The following is a 27,693-nucleotide window of genomic DNA, read 5'->3' as shown; positions in this document are numbered from 1 at the left end:
AAAAGAACTTGCTCACTGGGGCTCCTGTTCTGGAAACGAGCTTGGACAGACTTAGTTAGAAGAGATGCATTGCTTAGCTGGCCACCAATCCCCTGCTAGTATGTTAACTATGTTTCATTAGCTATTCACATTCACATTTACTAGATAAACTCATTCCAAATTTTGACCCATAGAACTGTGATCATATAAAACTGTTGCTATTTTAGTCTACCTAATTTAGAAGTGATGTCTCACCAGTGATGATGACAAACAAGAAACTGGTCCAGACTTATGAATTTTGTTTGCCAATGGCAGTCTTGTGTTCAGTGAAAAAAGCTTAAGTGCAACTCAAAACTACACTCAAGCCTCTGTACTTTCTGCTTTTTAGTCACAAAAATTTCAGGTTATTTATAGCTTTTTCCTTGTAGGAAGAGCCTTCCCGTAGCCTCAGCATTGACCAAGGCATGCCCTCCCTCTGGGGGGGGGGGCAGAGGGTAGAAGTTACTGCTAAGCATACTCTTTGCAGCCTCTTCTGCCTGGTGTCCATTACGTGCCTCTTTTGAGGCCTGTGAATACCCAAAGCACTATGCCCTTTTCAACACACTTAAACTCTCTTTCTCTCCTGTGCAATAGTGGGTTGTCACTGACTCATTACACCAGAACACATGCCACCTCAACATCTTCTCTCCGCAGCCTAGGTACTACAAAAATTAAAGACTTCAAATGAAGATAACCCGACCATTCATGCCTTTGGTTAAGACGTTTTCCATAAATCATCTTACTAAATGTATATAATAAAACAATTTCTGAACATACCTTAAAACATGAGAACTAACACATCCTTTAAAAAAGATTAGGGTTAGGAGGGTATGGTCCAGTGGCAAAGCTCTTGCTTAGCACCCATATGACCCTGTGTTTTCTTATGAGCATCGTGTCAGAAGAAAATGAGCTCAGAAAAGTATAGAATCCCCTTCTTGCCTACTGGGGCTAAAAAGAAAAGGCACCCATAACTGGCAGGGGTATGAGGTAGCTGGGTGGGCAGCGACCACAGTACTTCACTGATAGAGAAAGTACTTTCTCTATCAGTCAGTCACTCATCCTTCCAGCCTTGAAAATTTACTTGTTCATCCTGCCAAGGCCAAAACTTGTCCCAGTTAGGGAAAAGCTGGCTTCCAGGAGAGCAGCTGTTTATGCTAGAATGAAAGGTAATAAAGGAACATGGATGTCTGGGAAGGATTAGGCTGTTGGAATGTCCAGTCTCTTGGGGCAACAGGTCCTTCTCCAACACAGTCTAAGCAGGAATTGTTCCCAAAGAGACTTGCAGAGCTGTAGCATGGAAATACAGCTCCTGCTTCTGAAAACATGAGCTGACCTCTGGCCACGTTATTTGCAACTGGTTGACCCTAGGCAATCGATTTCACATTGCTCATCCTCACTTCCCTTCTCTGTTATTGCTTTTTGGAAGTCAAGGAGGTAACTGGTATGCGTAAACTGGTTAGTAGACCCTAGCCTGATACTTAGCAGCCAATCATCACCCTGCTAACCCTGTCAGTGCTTACAAAGATCCTTCAGGGTAAAACACTGCTTCTGAGGCTTTCACCATCTCCACAAATATTCCACTGAAACAAACTCACTTCCTTCATTCCTAAACTGACGAAACGTAATGGAAGCAGAACAGACAGAAAACTTATCAATGATGCTACATCTTTTGATCCAAACATCCATTTATGTGTTGAATTAGTGCACTCTTAGGACAGTTACAGGGTACCAGGCATCCTTCCGAGTGTTGGCAAAAGTGCAGTGACCCAGGCAGATTAAAGCCCAACTTCACACGAGTGGTGATGACAGGACAGATGTTAAATAATACATATGTGAGAAAATAAGTAAACACACAAACAAATGCTACTAGATCCCTTAAGGGCCACAGAGCAAAAGGCAGCAGGTGAGGCAGGCAGGGGTTGCTGAGAGCCGGGAAGACATCCTTAGTGATGGTAGCTAGGAAAGCTAGCCTGGGAAAGCTTACATATGAGCAGGACCGGGAGAGTAGAAAGATGCTTGCATATGGGCTGGCCTGTTTCCATTTGTGGGGAAGGGTCAGGACAAGAACATTAAACAACAGAGGCAAGGCTCTGAGCTGGCTGTGGCATCTAGATGCCTGGGATTCCTGTTGGGGGCAGGATGAAACTGGAGCTAACAAAGGAGAGAAGTGGACCAAGGAAGAGGGAATTGTGTGTGTGTATGTATCTGTGTGTGTGTGTGTGTGTGTGTGTGTATCTGTGTGTTTTCTGTGTGTGTGTGTGTATCTGTGTGTGTGTATATCTCTGTGTGTGTGTATCTGTGTGTATATGTGTGTGATTTTTGTGTGTATGTGTGTGTACGTGTGTGGGGTTTTTGTGTGTTTGTGTGTGTAGGTACATGTGCATGTGTGTGTATTCGTGTGTGTATTTTTGTGTGTGTGTATGTATGTGTGTGTAAGTGTGTGTGTATATATGTGTGTGTCTGTGAGTATTTGTTTGTGTATGTATGTGTATGTGTGTGTGTGTGATTTGTGTGTGTGTGTTTTGTGTGTATGTGTGTGCATGCTGGGAGGTTGTTCTGGCTAAGAGTCACTGGAGTGTACTGAGTTGAAGAGAGAAGTCAAGGATTATATGGTCTCTGCTAAGAATCTCAGCTTGCTGTGCATGGACACAGGCCTTCCCGCCCCCCTGCGGGGGGCATCGTCAGTGCCAATTTAATGTTCTTGGGAAAACTGTGCTAATCATTTCTTCTTTAGTCACTACTTCACACTGGCTGCACAGGGCACCCTGTTAAACTCTGGCTGTTTGCATGTGCTATGAAGTATGGTCTTCATGCTGCTTTTGTACAAATGACCTTTGCTGTCAAATAGGAGTTGCTCAAATACATGCCTTACTTTCCTAGTGCTTCACGACGTTGGATGAGAGAACAATCTGAACAAAGCTTGGCTCACAGGAACAGTGAGCGCCAAGATGAGCACCAGCCCTCCAGAGTCCCAGCCTATTTACCAGGATCCTATGTTTCCTGGCTTCTCACTCCCTTCATTTTTGCTGTTTCTGCATCTCTGCCTTTACAGGCGCTGTGAGTGTGCACGGAAAACCCACATGAAGACATAAACACCCCATCAATTCTGTACATATTGAGATGTTGCTACTATGTGGATATAATATGCAATTTTATTCATTTTCCCCAGATCCCTAACTGTACACTTGACAACATAATGACTGCCACTAGCGTTGTACTAAAAATTAACCTCATAATGTTTGTATAGTTCCCTGGTGCGGGTCCATTTCTCCACGGCAATACTGTCGGTCCTCTGAATGACACTCAGCACTGTGCTTGCTCCTGTATTTTCAGTCCCAATCTCCTCCTGCAACCCTCTCCCTCCTGTGGCTCAAGGCATGGGCAGACTAAGGCATGGGCTAGTTGCCACTTGTTTTATGAATAAAATATTATTCATTTATTTTCATTTATTTGGTCACTTTAGTGCCATGATCTAAGCAGAAATTGCCACAAAATTCATGTGGTTTCCCATTTTCAAAGATGTCTCTCTTGAGACAGTTGTTGACTTTGCATTGCACTGCTGAGCATTTTGGGACTCTGTCCTTATGATTATCTGTCTTACATTTTGTGGGCCATTCTGCATCATCCTCACTGCATATTGGCCTTTAGGCTCTATTACCTGTTCTCTCCATCTGTTTGGAGATAACATCTCTACAGTGTCATACAATCTCAGGATTATGTTTTCAGCGGTTACCTCACTTTTGAACTTCCAGTCATCTGTCAATCATCCCCCTGACTATTTTACCACCAGTACATTCAAAAGCATCTCAAGTCCTACCCTTTCATGTGTTTCTTAACGCCAATGGAGAGATCGCCAGACAGGTTCCACACTGGCACTCACTTCAAAGGTCCCATCAAACCAGTCACTAACTGCTCTGGCCTCCACCTACAACTTTTCCTGGAGCCTCCACACCCATGCTGCTGAACAACCTCAAAGTCCCACTGCATGCATTTGCCATCCATAAGATTTCTCTAGGAAACAATGAGCATAAGGCTTTCCCAAAACATTCTTCACTTTGAAATCCTTGATTGTTTCCCATCTTCTATTATTAACCCCACAACCTTTCCCCAGCTCTCACCACGCATGCCCTGCAACCCTTCTTTCTCACGCTATTTCCTTCCATACACAATTCACCCAGGAAAACCCCACCCTTCTAGCAGAATCTAATAACTCCTCTGAGAAAGCCTTACTTGGCATTTGCATATTTTTGTGCAGTTTTGCACTTCCTATTGTCAGCTCTCATGTTATACCTTCTATTATTCTGATTGCTTCCTTGAAGGGAGAGGGACCATGCAAGTTGTAACCCTCCCTGTAACATAAAAAGAAATAGTTGCTGGAGAAGACAATGGGCCGAGTGTAAGGTTCTAATTAAAATGGTCACAGCCACTGCAGATCATCAGAGAGTTCTGCCACAGGATGATAGAGGAAACTAATCCACATCAATTTTTAAGAAATCACATTCTGGCTCTCATTCTAAATTTAACATTTACTTACAGAAAGTTATAATCATTATACTTCTATAACTTTCTAAAGTCTTAGAATATTACCTTTGGGGTTTGAATAGACCAGAGCAGGACACAAATGATAGCATTCATAATTTCTCTTTACTTTTTTAGCAAACTTAAATTTAGTAGTGTTTTCTTTACTTTCAGGAAATTATTTTCAACATCTCCTGATATATCCTAGTTCTATCAAAGGTGTTGTTTTCTAGAAATAGCAAAATAAAATCTCATTATTTAAAATACAACTTAAACTCTGGATTCTGTTTAGATCGTCAGAAGAGTGACAAAGGTTTCCTTTTTTTCTAATGAGGCATGGTTAAAACAACTTAGCTGTGGGTGGGGGAAAAAATGAATCCAGACTCAAAACTGCCCATGTTAGCTGAAGTGTAACTAGAGAAGACCGGGTTTTGTGATTCTAAAAGCATTCGTCAAAGTCTCCCTGGTAAGAAGGCTTCTCCACTATCCATGGGTTCAGCGGCCTCTGTGCATCACTGCCTCATCTTTTACCCACTCACTGAGTACCTGGCCAGCCATTACCGTGGTGTCAAACCCTAGCCAATCAGTTCCAACTGATTTATTTAAAACTGCCTCCACGTCAGGCAGAGAAGAGTTACAATACGTAATAATGAAGGGGTTTTGAAGTGAGTGCAAATTCATTTTCACCTACAATACACAGAGGAGACTTCAGTAGTCATCAATCCGTAGCCTTTTCATTCACTTTTCTTCCTTCGTGTAGTTGCTTTCTCCTGTCTGTATTTTCCGGCTTATGAATGGGGTAAAATCAAATCTTAGACCCTGACTGAGATCAAGAATCTTATTGAATCATGGCTGGCTTTCAGGTGTTTGGGATATGAGAAATACTTAAGAATGAGCTAAAAAGAAATCACCCTGACCTTACGTTTCTTTTCTCCAAGCTGCACAATGAACATGTGGGCACGTAAGGGCTAACTTACCAGGAAAGGGACAGCTGCAAGTTTCCTTTGATGCTGCTCACCTGTAATCCCAGTGCTTAAGAGACTGGAACAAGAGAACTGCCATGGGTTCAAGACTGGCCTGAACTACATAGGAAGTACCAGGTCAACAAAACATTTCCTTAACAAACAAACAAGTAGACCTGGGGTGTCCCTCAAAGGTAGAGATTCTATCTATCAAACTAGAGGTGCTGATCTCAAGACCCAACACCACACATTTGAGATGGGAAGACCCACCTTAAGTCTGTGACCTACCTTCTGGTGGCAGCCTATATAAAGGGTGTGAAAGAAGGAAGATCTGGCTTTTTTGCCTTTTTGACATTGTTCTCAGTGGCAAATCATCCCTCCATTAGTATCGAAGTCTAATTCTTTATGCTTCTGAGGTATACTTGAAGAACCTCTGATACATCTAGCACCATTGACTAAACTACTGTTTTATTCTTGAATGTTTTGTCTGGAGACAGCCATTATTGCGCTAGCCAAACCAAAGCCTGTAAGCAACTCTAATAAATATTATATGTATTTAGACCCCACCTGGATAGCATAGCCCTACATGGGGAATGGGGTGGGGGGGTGGGAGGGGAGGGTGGTCAGGGTGCATGTGAGGGGGGAGAGAGGGAGAGGGAACTGGGATCAACATGTAAAATTAAAAAAAATAATAAAAAACAAAAAGAAAAAGTATTATATGTATTTATTCTATCAGGTCTACTTCTCTATGGAACCTTGACTAATGAAGATCTTTGCGTGAGTCCAGGTGGTACTGTATTCAGGTGGAAGCGACCAGGTCAATCAACAAGAACTCTGAGAACACTGTATCCTATCATGCCCTAGGCTGGAACAACACAGAAGAGGAGGTGTACACCAGCTTTTCCCGTTCTCCTATGTCCTCTCCAGGTTTGCATCAGCTCGTGTGAAGCTTGTCTTGGTTTTGCGAAAGGTGTTTGAAAACAGGGTAACAAGAGAAAATGTAGCTTTGGACTCTCCCGGGCAAATGGCTAGTCTATCGGGCGCTGCTGTATTTGGAGGTAAAGCAGCAGAGAAGTTTGATCCCATTTTCTTTTGCTTCAGTAATGAAAAACAGAAAAAGAAAAATAGAGGTTTTCTTGGTAAAGAGCAGTGAGTGGCATCCATGTAGGGCTAGCCTTTGGGACACACGCCACTCTATATTCTCAACATTATCCAGTTCCTTTTTTTCAAACAAAACTTCCAAGTTGTCTTAGCACTAAGCACTGGTTGCTCCCGAGGCCAAACAGGAAGGAGCTGAGGGTGAAGATGTCTCGCTAGAATCCATGTGGCTCCCCATGCTGTCAGGAGTGTAGACATGCTTCCGGTGTGTCTAAGGTCCCCTGGCTGCCTGGATTCTGGACTGTCTGGGTGTCTCTTTAACTGTGTTGAGTAGTGAATCCAAATTGTAAAGAGCATTGCTTCCTCTTATCCTGACATCTATCCAGCTACCTTTGATGTGAAAAAAGATACCCAAAGAACCATTTAATATGGATCACAATGCTTAAAACTCTGTCGTATCTTTCATGTGTACAAATGAAGGGCAGCTATGTCATTTCTTTTAACAAAACATAATCGACAATATCATGTTATAATTTGCTTTACTTCACTCCGTGTGGCATGTGAGATCTATTTGCTCTTTTTCACCGTTTCACTCTACTGCGGATTAATTGGAGTATTCTTCTGAACAAACCACTATTATTTATCGAGTCTCATAACGAAAATTAAGTTTTCAGAATATTCACTGTTTGCAACGCTGTCACAAGCTGCGTCATGGTATACATCTGAAAATTACGAAGTAATTTAATTCATGCATACTGCCAAATTGTTCTCCAAAGTGGCTGAACCGATTTATATTGCCTCTGATGTGTGCGCATGGGGCAGCCGCCTACGAGATTGACGTTGCCAGTCTTAACCATCACTCTAACGTGTAAAGCCATTCAAATAGTATCCAATCTCCCAAGCACAAGATTTAGTCTTCTTGGTATCTTGGGAAGGCAGGGAAGGGAGACCTCAAATATGATGCCACAAGAGAAAGAAAAGAAAGCATGTTCTTAAACCCTAGGTTCAGTAAATTCCTTGCCTCACCATGCTTGTTTCCTTTGCTGTGACTTTTCCATTTCACTGTGGGTTTGCTGTGGGGACCGTTTGTACACAATACATGTAGCTAAAAATAAAAAAGGATGTGTGCTAGAGAAACTGCTAAAAGTGAATGGTTAAGGAAAGAATTTAAAAAAATTCAATAAATTCAAGGCATGGATGATGGTGTATGCCTGAAATCTTAGAACTCAGAGCACTAGTACAAATTTGAGACCAGCCTGGGCACAGAGAGCATACCAGGGAAGCTAGGGTTATATGGTGAGACCCTGTCTCGGTGAAGAAAGGGAAACCAAATACTTCTGATCCCCAGTGTCTTAATTTGGTAGCTCAACTTTTATTTAGTTTTAAGAAATGAGTCTGACAGAAACCAAAACCATAAGCTGGCACTATAACCATCACATTTTTTGAAGTAACAGACAGAAATGTTTTCATTTGTGACAGAAGCTCATGTACCAAAGAGAGATCTTAAGCTAAGTGTATAGTTTAGGGTAGTCTTGAACTCCTGATCCTCTGGACTCTGCCACCAACCCTCATGTGTGAGGGTTACATGTGTGAGCCAAGACCAGGCTCTCCCTTTCTCATTTAAATGGTACAATATAAGAATTTTATTCAATGTACAATTTAAGAACTTTATAATAAGTCAACTAACTCTTTAGTTTATGACATGTGACAGTTCTTTTAAAATACTTTTGTATGAACATATATCCATGTCAAATATGGCTTAACTTGTATGAGTATACTTACAGCCATACATACAAGCCTAAAGAAGGGAGACTATGAAGTCTCACGATAAGTATATTCTAACCTGCTCAGGTACTTGGTGAGCATTGCATTATGGACTTTACAAACACGAGAGCCTCTCTAAGTAAACTGACTGGTTGAGCAGGTACACAACTAAGAGTTCCGATGCTGACTGGGCAGTGTAATGAGGCTGGTTTTCCTTATGTATCTTTTGGACTAAGCTATGGTCTGCTCCCTTGAGTATAAGATAGTGTTCCCTTGCTCTTACTTAGAATCCCCCATGACAGCGCCCCTTACTAGGAGGAAGTAGTTTGGAAAGAACAACGCCCAAATTCCCAAATATTGTCTACAAATGTTTGTTTTCATTTAAATGGACTTGGTTATAATAAATAAATAAATTAATTAAAAAAGATATCTGAAAAAGAATAACTGCATTTCCAGTGCTTATAATACAGATCACAACGCGGAAAAATAGCAACAATTCACTGGCATTCTTAGATTTATAATTAGGGAAAGTTAAAGCCTTCAATTAATATCAGAGCAGACAACATTATGTAACTAGAGCTTGATTCAAGTTATCATTGAAATACCAAGGGCTTATGATGGTGACTAATGTTAAAGATGATCACAATTGGCCAAGGAAGGAAAACACAGGCCTGATAGTAGTTGCGTTAGTTTCACGGTAGATAATGAGATAATAAAACATGTAATTGGAGGTTATACTACCTTGATTACCGCAGATTACACCAATGGGCACAATAATGCCACTGCAGAGTGCATCACCAACCGCCATTCATTTGTTAGGTGATAAGTGGATTATGCTCTGTGAAAACGATGACTTGAGGAGTATAATAAAATGTACTATTACTGTGCAAGTGTGGTGCCTGAGGACTGGACAGCAGGCAGGGTCTTTTACTTCATGAGAAGTTTAAAAAAAAAATGTAGAAATGACATTGAAATCAGATCCGGAAGATGTCAGTCCCTATTACGAAGCTTGCTAGTCTCCATATCCAAACACATGTGTTTGAGAATTTATTTTCCAATTTGAAGAAAGCATTTCTAAACATCTGCCACATGAGCTGGATGATTCTGAATGTGTAATGCTCTAATGATGATTAGCTATTGGCTAGTGTTCAGGATTTTTATTGAACTCATTATTGTAAGAAAAATAAATATAATTGTATCAGTAACATAGTAACATTAAATGTTGGCTGAGTCTTTTTTTGTCTGGGCTTTTCCCCTTGTGTGTGTGTGTGTGTGTGTGTGTGTGTGTGTGTGTGTGTGTGTGTGTGTAGCTTTTTTTTACTAACCACTATCAGGATGAGGCAACATACAACAGTCATGTCTGTGTTATGTGTGAGCCTTTGTGTCCATTTTCCTCCTCAAAAGAGCTCCAGGCAGGGGCCAGATATGTCTGAAAATGACACAGATGTCAGTCTCTGGAACTCAGTGAACCACACTGTGACAAAATTTCCCTGCACCTAGAAATGTTAACCTACATCTTGGGGCTGTTGTTCTCATGCTGCAAGATACGTTGGAGAAATTAAAGCACATCGTACCACACTCAGTGTCAATCAATAACCGTGTGGGATTGCGTCATTGCGTTCCCACATTCGTGGGCACAGTTGCAGCTATAGGTATGTGCTTCCTACATTAGAAATTTTAAACCTTAGCCAAAAGCACAGACAGTTTTGAAATGCAATAGTTCATGTTCTGTTAAGCAGCACCTTCTTTTGGGAAATACAGAGTTGGGAGTTTAACACTGACCCATCCTTTCAATATTTCAAGCTCATCAGTTAAGTGTCAACCCAAAGTCAGGGGGGAATGATTTTGAAGTGTTTTACAATCTGATTTAATTCAAGGTGCTACCCCTTATAAACTGAACCTTGAAGGTGTAGAACCACAGAGCGGGCAGCACCTTCTTGTATGTATATGATAGGTACTGGGGGATTTAAGGATAAATTATTTAACTCTCAAAGAACATATAGTCAATAGAGGTTATTATTTACATAATTTAACTAACACATTGATAAGATTTTTTTCATACTTTGCTGAGTTCTTCAAATAGACTGACAGTAATTCCTTCATTATCAGTGGCCATTATTTCAAGGGCAATTACGGTGCGCTTGTATAGTATTATCTCCAAGGACAAAGGAATGTAACCCTATTTACTCTCACCCAGAAAGTCTTTGCTCTGCTGAATCCAGTCCTTAGTATTATAATAATGCTGACATCTCAACTGCCCACCACCCTGTGTTCTTAGTGTCCCAAAAGATAAAAGGTGATCTCTTAATCTGTGCCTACCTTTCCCATAAAATAATCAGAATTGAACCTCAGTAGATTTCATACTTCAAAATCTGTAGTTATATTTTCTTACTGTAAGGTAGCCTAAGCGCTAAAATTTCTTATTGGGAATATCTAAAAATCTATAGAGTACATGTTTTAGAGGGCACGGGTTATAAAAATAAGGAAATACACCTTTCTCCTACTTCTCCTTTGCCTTTTTTACTTTGTTTAGATTAGGCACAGATAGGAAACTGTAGTCACAAAGAGTACAAAAGGTAAATCTAATATAAGAGTTAAAAGCCTTTGGAGCTGTGATGAGCTCGGGTCTTTCCTAGGGTTGTAGGACAGTGTATGTTTTATACCAAATGCAGCATATGGATGGGAAAATGCCTTAGAAACGACACAACAGCAAAATCCCACCCCTCCACCTTGTGTGTGGCCCCCCACTCTCTTCCTGGTCTGACATATTCCTCCTCACTCTGACACTGGAGTTTGACACTTCCTGTTTCACCTCTTCCACCCTGATTAGCACAGGATGGCTCCCTCCAGGGTAACTTCTTGGAGGATTTATGAGTGAGGCCCCAGAAGGTTTCCTCTGTGTAAAAGGTCCCTGCATTTATAGAGGATTGATTTAAGGCATTCACTTCTGACGACGGCCATAGCACAGATGATTTGGGAAGCCTTTAGATTCAGCACAGAGAAGACAAAAAAAAAAAAAAAAAAAAAAAAAAAGCCACAACCAGGAAACTGACAATGCCTTAAAAACACAGAAAGCTTCCAGACAATTCCCACAAAGCTGTCTGAGATTTGAGCTTCATTTTGCTTAATACACCTTTAAGGCCAGAGATCTGAACCGGGAAACCAAATCTTCCTTTTATGGCTACAACAAATGGGCCAGCCACGGTAAATACACCATTGATTCTTTCTCAGAAAGAGACACTTAAATGCAGGGTGCAAGGAAGAGGAGCAGTTCCCTTCGACTAAAGGTTTGTTAAGGGAAATTTATGTTTTTAACATGCACTACAAACACGGAAAAACTGATTGTACCATCATCAGCTTTTAAATCAAAACAGCTTGCTATCTGGTAAAGATAGGCGGACCGGTCGATTTATTTCATAAAACTTTATGTACAAAGAGACAGTGTCTATGAACTTAATGGAGAGAATATTGAGTCTGGAAGGGTAATTTTTATTACAGTTTATGGTGGGATTATCCATACTCCACAGTTTCCAGATTTTTATGATGGCACAATGCTGATGCTGTTAACTGTAGTATGGGAGGAGGCATAATTTTTTTCACCCTGACTGGGAAATGAAATTGGTATAACTATTATATATATCACACAAGATATATCGTTGATTCTATTAATTATGTAGGACTAATTAAAACCTCTTCATCCCAGGTCAACAGTTAAATATTTTACTAAGCAAACGAATAGATGAGGACTGACTATAATTTCCACACAGCCGTTCTTTCATTATGACTCCTTTGAAACCTTCAGAATAGTTCTCACTCACACGAGTTTGATTCCAGAAACTATTAAAATCTGTATTATGTCAATTATCTATAAAATAGTATCAAAATGATTTTTTAGTTTATTTTTTTTATTTCATTTTGCATTTCAACCACATATCTCCCTCCCACCTCTCCTCCATCCTCCCTCACCTCCCTTGCCCCAGCCCATCCTCCATCTACTCCTCTCACAGAGTAAGGGCTCCCCATGGGGGATCAACAAAGCCTGGTTCATTGAATTGAGGAAGACCAAGCCTCTATCCCCTCTACATTAAGGCTAAGCATGGCATCCTACTCTAGGGAATGGGCTTCCACAAGCCAGCTCATGGACCAGGGATAGATACTGGTCTGGTGGTCAGTGGTCCCTCAGATATCCCAAGCTACAAAATTGTATCACATAATCAGAGGTCCTACTTTTGTCCCAGGGAGGCTCCACAGCTGTCAGTCTAGAGTTTGTGAGTTCCCACAAGTCTCATTCAGCTCTCTTTGTAGATTTCCCCTTCATGAGCCATGGAGGTCAAGATCACGAAGAGGAAATCTATAAATATTATTTCTTCATACTGAGTACTACTGAATAAAAGGAACTCAAGGATAGTCCAAAAACAATATATACTCAAGAACCAAAAGGACTCTGAGGTTTCATTGGCATAAGAAGTCAAAGTCTTGAGGATGACAGAAATATGTTCTGCAAATACTTGTAAGTTTTTAATGTTTGCCACACACTGCATAAGGCTTTGAGACATGGAGAGAAGAAGTTATGGAGGGAGAAAGAACATTGAAGAGCCTGTACAATTTGGTATGTACCCCCACTGAAAAGGCACATTGAACCAATACTTTGGGCAAGACTCTTTTCTGCATGGACAAAGGAGAGCCAACATCAAGAAAAGCTACCCATAGAGCTGGAAAACAAGGCATGTTTAGTGGATGGGCAATAGACTGGGGTGGGTTGCCTGGCATTTATGTTGAGTCTCTTTCTAATTCATACAAAGGAAGAGTTCTCTTTGGTTTGGGGTTTGAAGTTTTGTACTGTAGGGTCAATACTGGCCACAGAATTCCTTCATACCTCATCACAGCATATACTGCAAATTATACTGATTTATTTTGATGTTTACATATCTCTTTTATAAATATCTACTGAGCTTGTGCTGGTATCCTACACAGCATTGGAGAAACAGGAAGAAGTATAGCTTAAATTGTTATTTCACAACCTGTACCTTTCTATGAAGAACTCTGTTAGACACCTCAGGGAGAAACAAACAAAAACCAAAAACCAAACAAAAACAAAAACAACATCTACAGTGGCCAAGCATGATGGGACTGGCCTGTAATCTTAGTACTCAGGAGGTGGAGGTAGGATGATTAGCAGTTTGGGGCCTTCCTCTGTTACAGGAAGAGTTTGTGTCCAGGAGTCAGTCTAGGTTTCATAAGACACTGGCCCATATCCACACCCAATCCCAGATGTATATATGGTAAAGGATGCAGGAAGGAAAAGGGAACTAAGAGGAAGAGAAAATAGAGAAAAGTCCCCAAAGAGTATTTTTCAAACACTGGTACCACAGTGAGACACACATATTCCAGCAAGGACAGGACACAAATGCCACCAACACCGCTACATCATTCTGACTCAGTACACAGACACACAGACCCACACAGAGACACACACACATGCACACATACACACACACATGCGCGCACATGCACGCACACACACACAAACACACACACACATGCACACATGCACATGCACGCATACACACAAACACACACATACACACACACACATGCACAGACATGCACATGCATGCACACACACACACGCGCACACACCTGCACACACATGCACATGCGCACACACACACACACACACAAAGCGGAGGTCCCAATAACACATCCACATGCATGTAAATCAACAGGTTAGTCAGTGCATTTCATGAATTAATACTTACTAGGGATATGTTCTCAGAATTATTTTTAACACATTCTATTCTATTTTACTTTATAATCACCATTTTCAGTTTATTTCATGTTTTCCCAGCAGGAAAGGCTCGCAATGTGGACAGCACCATTTCAGTACTGCAACCACTATTTTAGAGGTGTTTCTTTTTAAATGAACTTTCCTTGTTACTTACTAGTGAAGGACACTGGTACCATAAAAGTGGCATATAAGTTGAACAAATAGGCTAATAGTTAGGTGAACAAAAGGTGGTGAAGCCATCTAATTATAAAAGCCATAATTGGCCAATGATCAAAGTAATATTCACCCCACACAATGGTGGCTGGAAAAGAATGAAGTGTTTGATCACAGCGTGGAAAACTGCCACCATTCCTGTCACTAACAGACGGACTGCTATCAATTACATCCTTTTTCTAAAGAATGCAATTAATATATCACTTCATCAGTTCTCCCTTACGAAGAGGAAAGTGAATGAAAGAGCTTAGACAATAGTAACATAGTAGAAACTGACTGAAAGAGCTTAGACAATAGAAACATAGCTCAGAAAAGAATTATAAAGGGAACCAGAAAAGGTAAGGGACACAAAGCACCAGCCATGAGCTCTAAATTATTAAGAAGCCAATTTCAAACATTGTTTGAGGTGATTCTCAGAGGAAGTTCACCTCTCGAATAGTAGAGCCTCTCTGCTCAAGTTTGTTCTTATATGGCCTTATATGTCATTGAGTCAACTGCTAAGCATGTGTCTATTTGCCAAATAATACATATAGATTTCTTGTAACAAGTCGAGGTGTCCAAATATCAAAATAGTTCTATAAATTGTGACATCTGTTAAGGAAATAGAATTCCTATAGTACATAGCACTACCTAGACTATGTAAAATCAGAAGGTTATATTTAGTAATATTTTCTTATAAAAATTGAGTGTCTAATATTCTGTATTCAGAGGAAATTTGCCAGGTAGGAGAGAAATAAAGATCCCACTTGAATACTATATTAGTGTAAGATGACATTCTAGGCAGTAATCTATTTAAACGTGAATTAGAACTCTTTTTCATAAAAGAAGCATGTTCTGGGCAAATAAGAATGGTATGTAGGGCTATTTTGTTTAATAGCTCTTCATAATACCTTATAACAGAGTGAATCTGAAGTCTATTTTGTCAACCTCCAGCTTGTGCTATTTTACCTTGTAAATAGATTTGTCTATCATCAGTCTTTTGTAACATTCACCTCTTCAAGCAGACCACCCCGAGGAACTTCTGGTTCCTTTCTATCTTGTCCCTGTTTTGTGCTTGTATTGTTGAATTAACTTAGAAAACTGGGAAGCCAATCAAAATAACTTGCTGGCATTATACAGTGTGCCCACAGCTCACCCAAAGGTTGGTCTTTTCTACTAATCTCTAAAGCGATACAGACAGCTTATGTCACCTTTTTGAGCCACTTATGATCATTGACTCTCAGAACTAAGCCAGCCTGTGCACGATGAAGCAATTGAACTGACGGATTGGAGAGTTTTCCAATAAACAAGAGCACAAGATGCCAACTTTTTGATGGAATCTATTCAACCTTATGTGCATACCCAGACATTTAAAAAAAATGTTAAGTTAATTCAGCATTGAAACTCAGGTTTAAAAAGAGCAAAGAATCACCAATTGACCCAAAGAGAATATAGCATTCTGAGCTCCTAGTTAAATTTTTCATGAACACAGACTTGTCACCTTCCTCTCACTGTTTAATAAGTTCTGGCCTTTGTTTGACACTGGAGATAGTGAAACACTCCAGTCTTTCAAAGTCTCTAAGGATAATAAACTGAAGGACAGTATGACTCCAGGCACATTTCCCAATAAAGAACATTAAAGCATAAGCTAAGGGACAGAACTACTCGGTTTACTGACACAAATCCAGGTCACACTTAACACAGAAGTCTATGTTTATAAGTCTATACCTATTAGCTACTACATATATAAATAGTGTAAGCAGAAGTCATTTATCAAATGAGGAGATAGCAGCATTCACTGAGAAGCCAACTGTACACATAAGCACAGGTCAGCTGCCTGGGACTATTCTGGTCCTATGGACAGATGACGCCAGGATTCCACTGAATGGTGAACTAAAAGATGACAGTCGTGTGTAAGGTGGACAGGAGAAGCAAGTGTATGACAAGAACTATGACCTGAGACAAGGGACCAATGTCAACAGGTGGTTGGTTGACAACAGAGACACAATGTAACTACACCCTGAAATATGAAATGGTGAGTACTCAGTGTGCTGGGAGCCAGGATCAGCCAGCCTAACACGCGTTACAGCCATCACTTGGATGCCCAGATTTCCTTTCACAAATATGAATGGCAGGTTTCTAAAATTAGACGTGAGGCTTCTTCCTGCAGGTTGCTGAGAAAATCAACAGCCTGCAGGAGGAAAATGGCGGGTGAGAGGTGAGTATCACAAATTTGCCTGTGGCCATGGCCCTCTGAAAGCCCTCAATGCTTTCTCTGAATGTAAGTGGTGTTTTGGGGGTGGGAGGGGGTGTCTTTAGTGTGTCCACAGCAAAGTAGAATGAGCAAAGGAAAGGCCCATCCAAAGTGGTGTGGCTTCTTAGTGGCAGGATCAACTCTCTCTAGTCAGCCATTTCAGGAAAATACATTTTGCTCTCCAGGATCTCATCATATGTTGAAAAACATGAAAAATGTACTTAGGGGCCACACTGTTATGTCTTCAAATGTCACACTAGTTCCGAAATCATGGAATAAATGATGTTTTGTGGAATTCTGGTAGATTCTGGTGTTGGTTTTAAAAGGGCTGTAGGAAAATCGAGTTGGATTCCTTCCTTCTATGTGGCCTATTTCCACAATCACACACACTACTTAGTGCTGGGCGGGGCCAGGGAGAAGTTGTTAATGGGGAGGGACACAGTCATATCTAGCAATCTGGGTAAGATAATAAAGAAGAAGGGGAAAGTACTCAGGAAAGAAAATCATCTAACTGTGATAGGTACACCCTACACCCACCCCATCCCCCAGCTTCAATGGGCCACGTCAGGCCTTGTTCCTTTCAGAGCCACTGGCTAATCACACCCTTCTCTTGTTCTTGGGCATCAAAGTCACCCATTCCTTTCAAGAGAAGGAGAAAGAACCAACTCACCTATTGGAGAAAAGTGTGTGTTCTTTAGCATCTTACCTGAGTTTTCTGAAACTGGTCATGACATTTCCCTTTAATTATTTTGAATTCTACAATGTGGATACCTATTAATAGTAAAATGCTGAATGCCTTTAGAAAATTAGAGTAAGTTATTTGGGGTTTATTGCCTGCTTTGAACTACTGCGTGTACCCCAAAAGGTAGTGATGAAAATATCTGATTTCTAGTTACATTGGTCCTGGTATCATTTTCAAAATTATCAATAGAGACCAAAGTTTATTTAACTTTTGTTTGCCTTGCATTGACAATCCCAGGTCATTACTTTTATAATGTACTTTTTGTAAAGTATAAAGTACTTTTATACTTTACAATTGTAATTATTAGTGGAACCTGTGCTCAACTTTTATTGTTATGTTTTTTTCCTTTTCAATCATAGATAATTATCATCTGCTTTTACATTTTCTCTAATTTTTCATTATAAATCATTGTCCAAACAATTTTGTCAATACAACAAATCAATGCTAGAATACAAATTAATTACTATGAAATACAGGTCACTCCTCAAAATAAGAGAAGCCCTCACATGCAACTAAATACTTTGTTCTTACAATTCTTCCTTCCACAAACTCAGCCACAATTATCTGTTTTAAACTCTCTAGTGGATTATTCTTGAGAGCACACAGATATGCTATTCTGTGTCCACCTTTTAAGTCTCTCCATGAAGAGTGGGAATGTCTCCCTAAGTATCATTGCTTATCTCCACAGCCTGTCAGGGAAACACTCCACAGACTGAATCTCACTTTCCTCCCCTCCCCTCTGCACAAGGCCCTATTTCAGTCTTCATCTTCTCACTCTAAGGTCATGCTGCTCATCATCAAGGAAATCTTCCACCTATAACCTACAGCTTTCTGCTTTCCTTTCACTAAGTCCCTAGGCAGCATTTACTAGTTAGAGGAAAGTCTCTCTGTCAAACACCCTCTTTTTCCACAGTGTCCTCAATGTCCTTATGCTTTGCCACAAAGCTCTCTAGAAGACTGGCATTGCTGGATCTCTCTTCCCTTCCTGACTTCTCAGGTGCCTCTCCCTAACCTCTGAAGGGTGTCCAATTTACAGCCCAGGGTAGTTATGTATGTGACCCAACATGTTTCTAGTTTACAATGTCCCCTCGCAATGTCCAAAGGCTGGATAAGGGTTGGAAGATGGCTCAGTAGGCAAGCCCTTGTCATGGAAGTTTGAAAGAGCAGAGATGGATCCTCAGAACCCATCCACAAAATTCCAATAATCCTGGTTGAGTGGTAGAAACGGGAACCCTGGAGCAACCTGGCTTCTTAGACTAGCTAGAATCTGTTAGCACTGGGTTCAGTGAAAGACCCTACCTTAATAAATAGTGAAGAGTGATCAATGTAGACATTTGATGTCAACTTTGGGACTCCACACTCACATGCATGCACACGTTGGCACTCATAACACACAAAAACATAAATGCTAAAGATGAAAGGTTGGCAACATGCCTGTCCTTCTTTTTTGGCCAAGATCCACGGCAGTCATTATTAAGCAACAAATACCTCCTTTACTCTAATGGATTCCCAAATGCATTTTCTCAGATTTACTCCTCCTTTAGAACCACAGGCTCATTTGTCCAACTACATTTCAAGCATTCTACTCAAATGTAGATCAGGCATGTTATGTTGAATAGAGTATACTCCAAAGGAATTTCCTTCTTACCCACATTACTCTTATCTTAGGAAAGATCAGCATCATTTGCTCAATAGTTCAACCACAGGTTTTGAGGCTACTTCTACTCCCCATCTTTTCTCTAACCTATTTCCAGTCCATATGGCAGTTATCCCTGGCCAGTTCCCCAATTTCACTCTCTACTATATGCAGAGGTTCCATGAGTGTTGCAAAACAGTGAAGATCACAACTTACCTCTGCACAAATGTCAAATTCTTGTGGCTTTGGACTATCTTTAGAACAAAAGCCATCTTAGGGTTTAAGGTTCTAACTACCCCCATTCTGGCGTCGATTTTTCTTTGGGGCTCATCTCTACCATTTTCCACTGCTTGTCCACTCCAGACAGCAGTTATCCCTGTCCCTCATCACACAGGTGATGCTCAATTGAGCCTTCGGATCTCTTGGAAATGTCTTTTGTAGATATTATGTGCACAGGTGATTTCTCAATGGGTTTGGTTGATTATACCTAATAGCAGACCCTTTTCTTGCTAACCCTGTCACGTCCTGTTGTTTCTCTGTGATACTTACAATGGTTGACACATGATCATCTCCTTTCCTATTGAAATATCATATTCAGTGCAGCATGGCCTTGCTGTTCTCGGAACCACCGTGTTTGACATATAGGACATTTACATTTCATAGCCTGAGGGAGGAGAGCTGTACTTTCCTTATGGTTCCTAACATTTCCATCAAGCTACTAACTGACCCAAGCACAACCTTGCCTCTGATTTACTGTAATGCTAGATGAGCTTCTGCCACTAAGTAGCTACAAACAAAATAACGAAAGTTCCATGGTAAATATATCACAAGTTTTCATAGAGTTATTATTTAAAGACAACTTCTTGAGGGCTGTAGCTTCTACATTAACCAAACCCTCTCCTGCATGGCTGTGTTGTAGATCTCTCTGCCTCACACTGGATGGTTTGTCCTCAGCAGGCCTCTTACTATTTGCACTCACAGCTCTTTTCTAAGTTATGTCTGTTAACTGTACCTCTCAGAACATTTTTCCAGCTTTCTTCCTGTTTTACATTCCATCCCATGTCCCACTGTGATGTCTGTGTACTTTGGACTAGCTGACACTTTTCATTCCTCTAGGCCATTACCCTTGCTACTTGGATAAGTTGATGATGGGAGATGTCATTCTGTAAATATGTTTCTCATATTGGTTAATGAATAAAGCACTGTTGGCCAACAGGAAAGCAAGACAGGCAGGACTAGGAGACGAGGAGGAGGGAGGAAGTAGTAGGGAGGAGATTCAAGATGGAGGATGGGGAGAAGAATGCCAGCCCCTCTCTCCGGTAAGATAAGACCACGTGGAAATACTTATATTAGTAGAAATGGGTTAATATTTAAGACAGACCTAGCTAGTAAGAAACTAGTAACTGGCCTACAGCTTTATATCTAATAGAGTGTCTCTGTGTCTCTGGTGCAGCAGTGGGCCCAGACCGACAAGGAAAAACCTACTCATAACAAGTTGGGGCTCTGGTTTCATCAGAAAATATTTTCAAGGCCTCTTGGTCTTGTTAAAGCATTCTTGGTTGGCATTTTATCTCATTCCTTTCTCAAACCATGACCTCTATCTTTTTATGTAGAATCATAGTCAAGACATTTCTTCTTTCCATATATAACTGTGCTATATAACAATACTTTTTGGTCAAATACAATTTTCTTTGCTTATAATTCTAATTATTTTCTTATTGGACAAGTCACTGACATTGTGTAAACTTTTGTCCAGATCTATCCAAAATTAATGAGTATTCATATCTAGGATTTCTTTAATTTGGTATTATCCATCAGACTTGAAGTTACATCCAGCCTTTTAACACTGCGATGTGTTGGTGTCTTCTGTAAAATTCATGCTAAATGATATACAATTCAGTTACAAGGAATTGTAAACAACAGCTTAGTGTTTTAAGTATGCTTTCAATTTTGTGTTAGGCTTCATTCCTAGCTGCCCTAAGCTACAAGTGTTCCATGAGCTTCAGGATGGATAGACCAGGAAGCAGTGTGAGAAATAGTCCCAACTCTGTTTATCCCTGTATCCTGAGTGGCAATAATGTCTATTTCTGAGAGATGTTTAGTAGACACTTGCATGAACACATCATTCAAGCCACAGGATACATGAGGTTTTTTGTATGGACATGTATATTCACATGTGTAGGCTCTTCTTCTTTGTCACAGTGCTTACATGTTATGCCAATCTCAAAAGCAATTACCCGGCAAATTCACCAAATTTATGCAAGTGACATTTTATACTTTTTATATTACTCTTTTGGAAAATGAACTCCTTTAGGGTATTTTTCTTTTGTATGTCCACACCAAGTATACAAGTCCTAAGTGAGTAGGTAATATAGAAGCCCCCCTTTATTAGCCATTTCAGTGCCTGTTCAGTATGCAGCTACATATGTGTAAAATAAAATCTGAAAGATTACCCAAATGCCCTTTCCTTTCCTCATTCTGTGAGGTAGGCAAACCTTTCCATTAGACAGTTTTACGGTCCTCCAGTTAGTCAGTTAAACAATAAAATGTTATAAAATGCTATAGCAATATTTGTAGAATATGGTGATTATAAAAACTTAATATGAAGTAATAAAATTTAAAAATGAGATGTTTCCAGAAAATTTCTACACTAATCTGTCATACCTTATCATTGCTGTGTCAGCAGCTTTGAGAAGTACCAAACCCTCCTCCTACAGCTGATTTTTAATTCAACAAGTTCAGTCTCTCATACCACCATCACCATCAACTTTCTGTTTTATTAGGGGATGAAAAGGAAATGTTGATTTTTGTTTACAATATTTAGGAGAAAAGTAAAAATGATGAAATATAGTCGTTTACTGACACTTGGTCAATAGGTATCTGTAATATGTTCTTCTATGAAATTCTAAGATAGATCATGCTACAAGCCCTATTTTTCCACTGATAAAAATGAGGATTGAGACAATAATTTTCTGTAGTTGCAAGTGAGAGAAATAGCAATTTTACCTCTTATACCTGTTATCTTAAACTACATAGAATAGTCCACTGGACTTATAATTGAATACATTTTTACTCATGATATAAAATAAACAAATAAAATATACCACATGAAACTAATTAATAAACACACATAGAGAACAAATGACAGCATGAATCTCAAAGAGCTCCTGAAATATACATTTTCCAGAAAATTAAATTTTATACATATACATATATATGTATATATTTAACATGTTATATCTAATTACAAGAATCCACTCCATGAAATGATAATGACAAATAAAAGGTATGTCTTTTGATAATTAGTAAGTCCAAATTATATAAAAAGCTCATGATCAATATTAAAATATTTACAAATGAATTTAATAAAGATAGTGATATTTCCATTAAGTGGCATTGCAGAATGACTAGACTGTAACATGGACACACATATGTGATTAAAAATCAGAGACAGTGGAGTCTACCATGGACACATGGGCACATATACAGAATTATACTCTGTGTGTGTGTGTGTGTGTGTGTGTGTGAGTGTGTGTGCCTCATTACTTGTTAAATGCTAATTCTTACAAATTTATACCTATATGTCTGGATAATAAGTGAAACAAGTATCTGTTTTAGAAGCCATTTAGGATGTTATTTTTCAATAACATAATAATAAAAGGGTTCAGCATGAAAATAATCCATTAAAAACACCTTAACCCTCCCTCCCCCCACCACACACACCTTTCTTTTACTTTTTCTGTCCAGAGTTTGCTGAGATTGATTTCCTCTTCTGTGAGTCAGTGACTGTGTACTTTGACATGGACACATCCATGTTACAGACTCCAAGAGAAATCAACTCCTGGGACACTGGTTAAGCTGTTACCCATATAGGCTTAGAATAAGAAGACTGGCCAAACTTTCCTTAGGGAGTTTGAGTATGAGTTTTTATGAAAAATTGGTCAGTGTGTATGGATGAGCAACTGTGTCTTCCTCCTCCAGGATGTCTACAGACTGAGTCTAACTAGCCCCTGGATTGGACATAATAAGCATGCTGAGGCCAGGTTAGTAGTGGTAGAAAAACCCAACCTGGTCCTTTTCTTCATTCCCTTTTCACCCTAGGCAGGGTGCTAGAACCCAAGCCACGTGGGCCTTGGCAATAGACATTGTTAGATAAAGCAGGGAATGTCTACTCCTCAAGCATGCAAACTGAAATTCCTGAATCAGGAGATTTTTAACTTTGTTAAAGAGGGAAGGTGAAACTTATTTGAGTGCTATGAAGAAATTTAATATTGATAAAGTAATAACTTCTACTGGTGAACATACAGCTCTATATAGATGTTTATAAACATTCTGCCAAGTTTTCAATCATATATCATTTTTTCAATATTGAATCCTTCCTTTTACCAGAAGCAAAACAACCATGTTTCCTAGAATTTTATGAGAAGACAGTGGTTTATGCATTCATCGATCATGTTTTAATCATGGGTTCCAATAGGAACATGGTGTCAAAGCAAAAAGCAATATTGGGAAAGTCTGATTCTAGCATTGTGTCTAGCCTCTGAATACACAAGTATGCACTCAGCATCACAGGGAGTAAGTCAACAGTATGGGATTTTATATTTGCAAGGAGGGCCAGCTTAGTGCTTAGATTTCTGTGTAGGAGAGAATAAAGACATGGGATTTACAATGTTTTTCCTATTAAAACTCTGCATAAAGCAATAACTTATAAGTAGAAGGTAACTCCAGATACAGCTGTTTAACTATCACAATTAATGAAATAACTAAATATTATCACATGAGAATATGACAAAGTATCTTCTTATTTTCCAAAACCTAGAGACCCTTCATAGTGTATTTTGAAATATTTCCATTGTAACTCAATCTGTTATTTAAAAACCATAGTAACCAAATTTGAAGATGGTTAAAAACCCGATCTTTATGAAATTTTACATAAACGTCTCATCTTGTTACAGGTGATGGTGGTCTGGGGGAGGATGACCCCATAGGCTCAGATATTTGAACCCTGAGTCATAGGGAATGGAAAAGTCAGGGTAGGTTAGAAGGGTTAGGAGATGTGGCCTTGCTGCGCTTAGAGGTTTCAAAATCCCATGCTAGTCCTTGTATCTCTCTCTGCTGCCTGTATATCAGGATATAAAGTGCTGTGATTAAATAGACATTCCACCATGCCTGGCTTAATCAATTTAATATCAACCTAATTTAAAAGACATTCAGAAATAAGTGTCTAGGTCTTAGGCAATCCACCCTCAAGACATTTTACATTAGTCATCTACAAAGTTCAAGTTTGAACAACCAAAAAAAAAAAATCCTTATTTACCTCGAAACACTCACAATGACCAATGTGCGTAAGGGATTCATGAACTTTCATCTCATACGTACTTTTACTGTTCACAGGCTGACCCTCCCATTTCACCATTTAAGGGAAGCATTATTTTGTAAATTAAGATATCAAAACTCTGCCATGAAGTGACTCAATAAGTAAGTGTATGGCCTGTATTCAGCTAAGGGTCCATACATATGTGACCGCTCCCAAGCAGAGCTCTCTCTACTCAGTCCCGCAAATCAGATGGTGTGCATGGTTCTACCCAGATTCTTTGAACATAGTCTCTGCACACAATCTACATCTCTGTCAATGAAAACAAAAAGACAATTAAAAATGCAGGCTTTCTCTAGTGCTGAAACACAGCGAGACTTTGTGTCTCTTACCTTTGCCATGGCTTCTCCCATCCTCCAGGAGTGGCACAACAATAGTGTTGTTCACATTTCCAGGTGACCGTACAGCTGTGTAGACAACTGGCACTGACTGTACCACCACGGGGATTCGATGAACATGACTGAGTTTGTTAGACTGTAAGTTCATGGGACTGGAAGGTGGGACAGGATGAATGATGTGCAAAAACTGCTGGCCGCCCACACCAGATGCAGAGGCAACAAGGGGTCCTGGAGATAACACTGTTGACGAAGACGATGCTGAAGATACTGATGTTATAACAGTGGGGGATGAGGCTGGACGACTAGAAGATGATGAAGAGGTTGAAGTTGAAGAAGGTGAGGAGGCAGACGCTGTCATGGAGACTGGGGAGGATGAAACTGCGGTAGGGGAGGTCCTGGCTTTGTTGATTGACAAGTCCACTGGCTCAGTTTGTGTCTGGAAGTGATCTACAGGCAATGAGTCCTCTGGGGGCTCCCCTTTCACATTATTTAGCAACAGGGGAACAGCTTCCATATCGGGGTAGTTGTGGACGTTTGGAGACTGCAAGGAGAAAATGGGACAGATTTATCATTAATAATGATATGTTTTCAATAGATGCATGATTTCTTATTTGAAAGCATACAAATTTTCCCTCATTGCAGTGAGGAATTAGTTTATTCACTCAGATTTTCAAAAACATTTTCTGTAAGTCACAATAATGAAAACTGAAAGTGAAATGTACAAGAATAAGAAAGCCATTCAGGATGAGGACATTTCTATTCTATTGGAGGACAAATACACAACTTAAGCTACATTCACTATTCATACAAGAGGTCACAGGGACTTACAAATGATCAACAGATAGATCCATGTTGAATTTTCAAAAGCCAAGCTCAGGGTGTAAAAACTTCATCTTAGAATTGTGTAAACAAGACTGATTTAATCAAAACATCCCTTCCATTCTTCTGGGTCCATCCTGCACTTGCAGTCTGCTTCCAGTGTTTTCTTAGGAAGGAATGGGAGTTTTCATTAGATGAACCGAGCCATCTTCTCTGGCTCTGGAGTTGCACAACGTAATAAATGATTTTACCCTTGTGCAACATGAGCCTGATCTAGAGAGAAAATGTCATCTAGCAGCAATCTTGGGAAACTTGCTATGACCTTTCTACATCCGTGGTCAACACAAGACCTACTAGGACATGCTCATTCAGTGAAGGCACAAAACGTTCCCTAGTCTCCCAGGACTTGTCATCAAGTCACAAAAGTTTAATCATCTGAAATGGTTGAATTATAAGCCTCATTGCACACAACAATGACACTGAAACCTGAGGAAAGTTTTCAGAAAATCACACATAAGAAATTTTAAATTGTCTATTGACTTTTTGTTTGATTTAAAATAATTTTGTTTAAGTTCATTTGTATTCTTATACATTTTAATGAGAAATTAATAACACTCTATGGTTGAACACACGTTAATATTCTCAGTATATATTAATGGGCATGAATACACATCTATTAATTCCTAAGTTGAACAAGTATTTATGAAAGGCACACTCTTGGGACCAAACGGTCCCTGTTCTATTGGAGTGTGTCAGTAGAGGCTTCACAGAGACAACAAGACTATGGCAAGTTATTTTGTTATAGCTAATTTAACCAAGTCAACACTCTATTAGTACCACTCTATTAGATAAAAACTCCAAATCATTATTTTCAGCTATCTTATGGTATCAAAACAACAGTTATGTTAAGTTGGTCATTTAATTCTTCATTTCACAAAAGATTTACATTTGCCATTCTTCCTGAAAACATGAAAATACATTTAAAGTTTTTTTAAACGTTGTTCGTAAACACTTTCATTATAGAATATAAATTATAGTTATATTCAAAGCATACAATAGGCAGTAGTGTGAGGGTGTTTCATTCAGCCACAATCAAAAGGCAAAGAAAACAAATCAACAGTGGTACCAGATAAAATGCAAGGAAAACGGGGTTGATGTTTTAATGCCTTTTCCCTCTTCTTAGCTGAGTGGTTGCCTGCAAAGCATTTGAATTAGAAATATAAACGCTGGGTGAGCTATAATGCTTTCTGTATGAAATCCTAACTGGGACTTGCACTTTAGGTACTAAAGCTGAGAAACAATGTTTTAAATCATCCCAAACACATTAAGAAACAAACAAACATGCAAGCACTAGAAACTGCACTACTTTTGTAGACATTATCGCTCCTCCTATTAGAATATGTTACTACTTTATTCTTAGCATCATCATTAAAGTTTTGTTTCTATAGAATAATGTGAACTGTTTCTTAATCAGTATTTTATATGTATATAGAAAGTCCTTGGTATTTCTTTCCTAACAGATAGTAACTGGTTTGTAATCCAAAATTTAAATCATTAAACATGTTACTAAACAGCACCAATCTCAGTAATACAGTCTTGATTGGTTACATATTAGATAATTAATTTGGAAGCAATGATTATTTCTACCTTATGTGAAAACCAACGTTTAAAATTGGAGGGTTGAGCAGTATTTCATCCCTGTAGAAGCAGTTCCTATTGGAAATGAAATAGTGCATTGGTAGATGATGGCAAGGTAATGGGAACATATGGAACTTATGTTAAAATGAAGCCAGGATATTAAATAAGTATGCTCTATCAATATTGAGACAATAAAATCATTATTATCCCCTTCATCTGCTTTCAGTGTCTGTCGACAAGGCATCTTATCCCAAAAGTAGTTACTAATCCCTTGAGATTCACAATGTGGCAGGTAGAGCTGTTCACACTTCCCACTTTGGGCAGCACAGGCCTACTTGTAAATAGCAATGTTAAAAGGTAAGGCCTTTAAATAGCCATGACACCCCTCCTTCCTCATTTTAAGAACTAGAAAAGACCTGCAAGGCCCAACCCGGAAATTATCATCAGGAATCCATTTCTCTGCTTTCCAAAATGCAGTCATTCTGAGGTTTGGATCCCTAAGCTGGAATGAGGTGCTGGAAACACGGTTGGAAGGTAAGGGAGGCAGAGAAG

General features: G+C 39.5%; 1 protein-coding gene across 3 annotated transcripts in view; it reads right to left on the bottom strand.

Annotated features, from left to right (window-relative positions):
* Nucleotides 1–27,693, bottom strand: part of Klf12 (KLF transcription factor 12) — a 397,981-nt gene that overhangs the window by 120,354 nt on the left and 249,934 nt on the right. For all 3 annotated transcript variants that reach the window (XM_051195288.1, XM_051195289.1, XM_051195290.1), the window contains one exon: nt 24,679–25,225. In XM_051195288.1, coding sequence (XP_051051245.1) covers nt 24,679–25,225 — 547 coding nt within the window. The remainder of the gene's footprint in view (nt 1–24,678; nt 25,226–27,693) is intronic.

Source organism: Phodopus roborovskii, unplaced genomic scaffold (assembly GCF_943737965.1).
Source record: "Phodopus roborovskii unplaced genomic scaffold, PHOROB, whole genome shotgun sequence".
Taxonomy (NCBI): Eukaryota; Metazoa; Chordata; class Mammalia; order Rodentia; family Cricetidae; genus Phodopus; species Phodopus roborovskii.
Note: the sequence above shows the minus strand (reverse complement) of the source record. Positions and strands in the feature narration are given on the sequence as shown.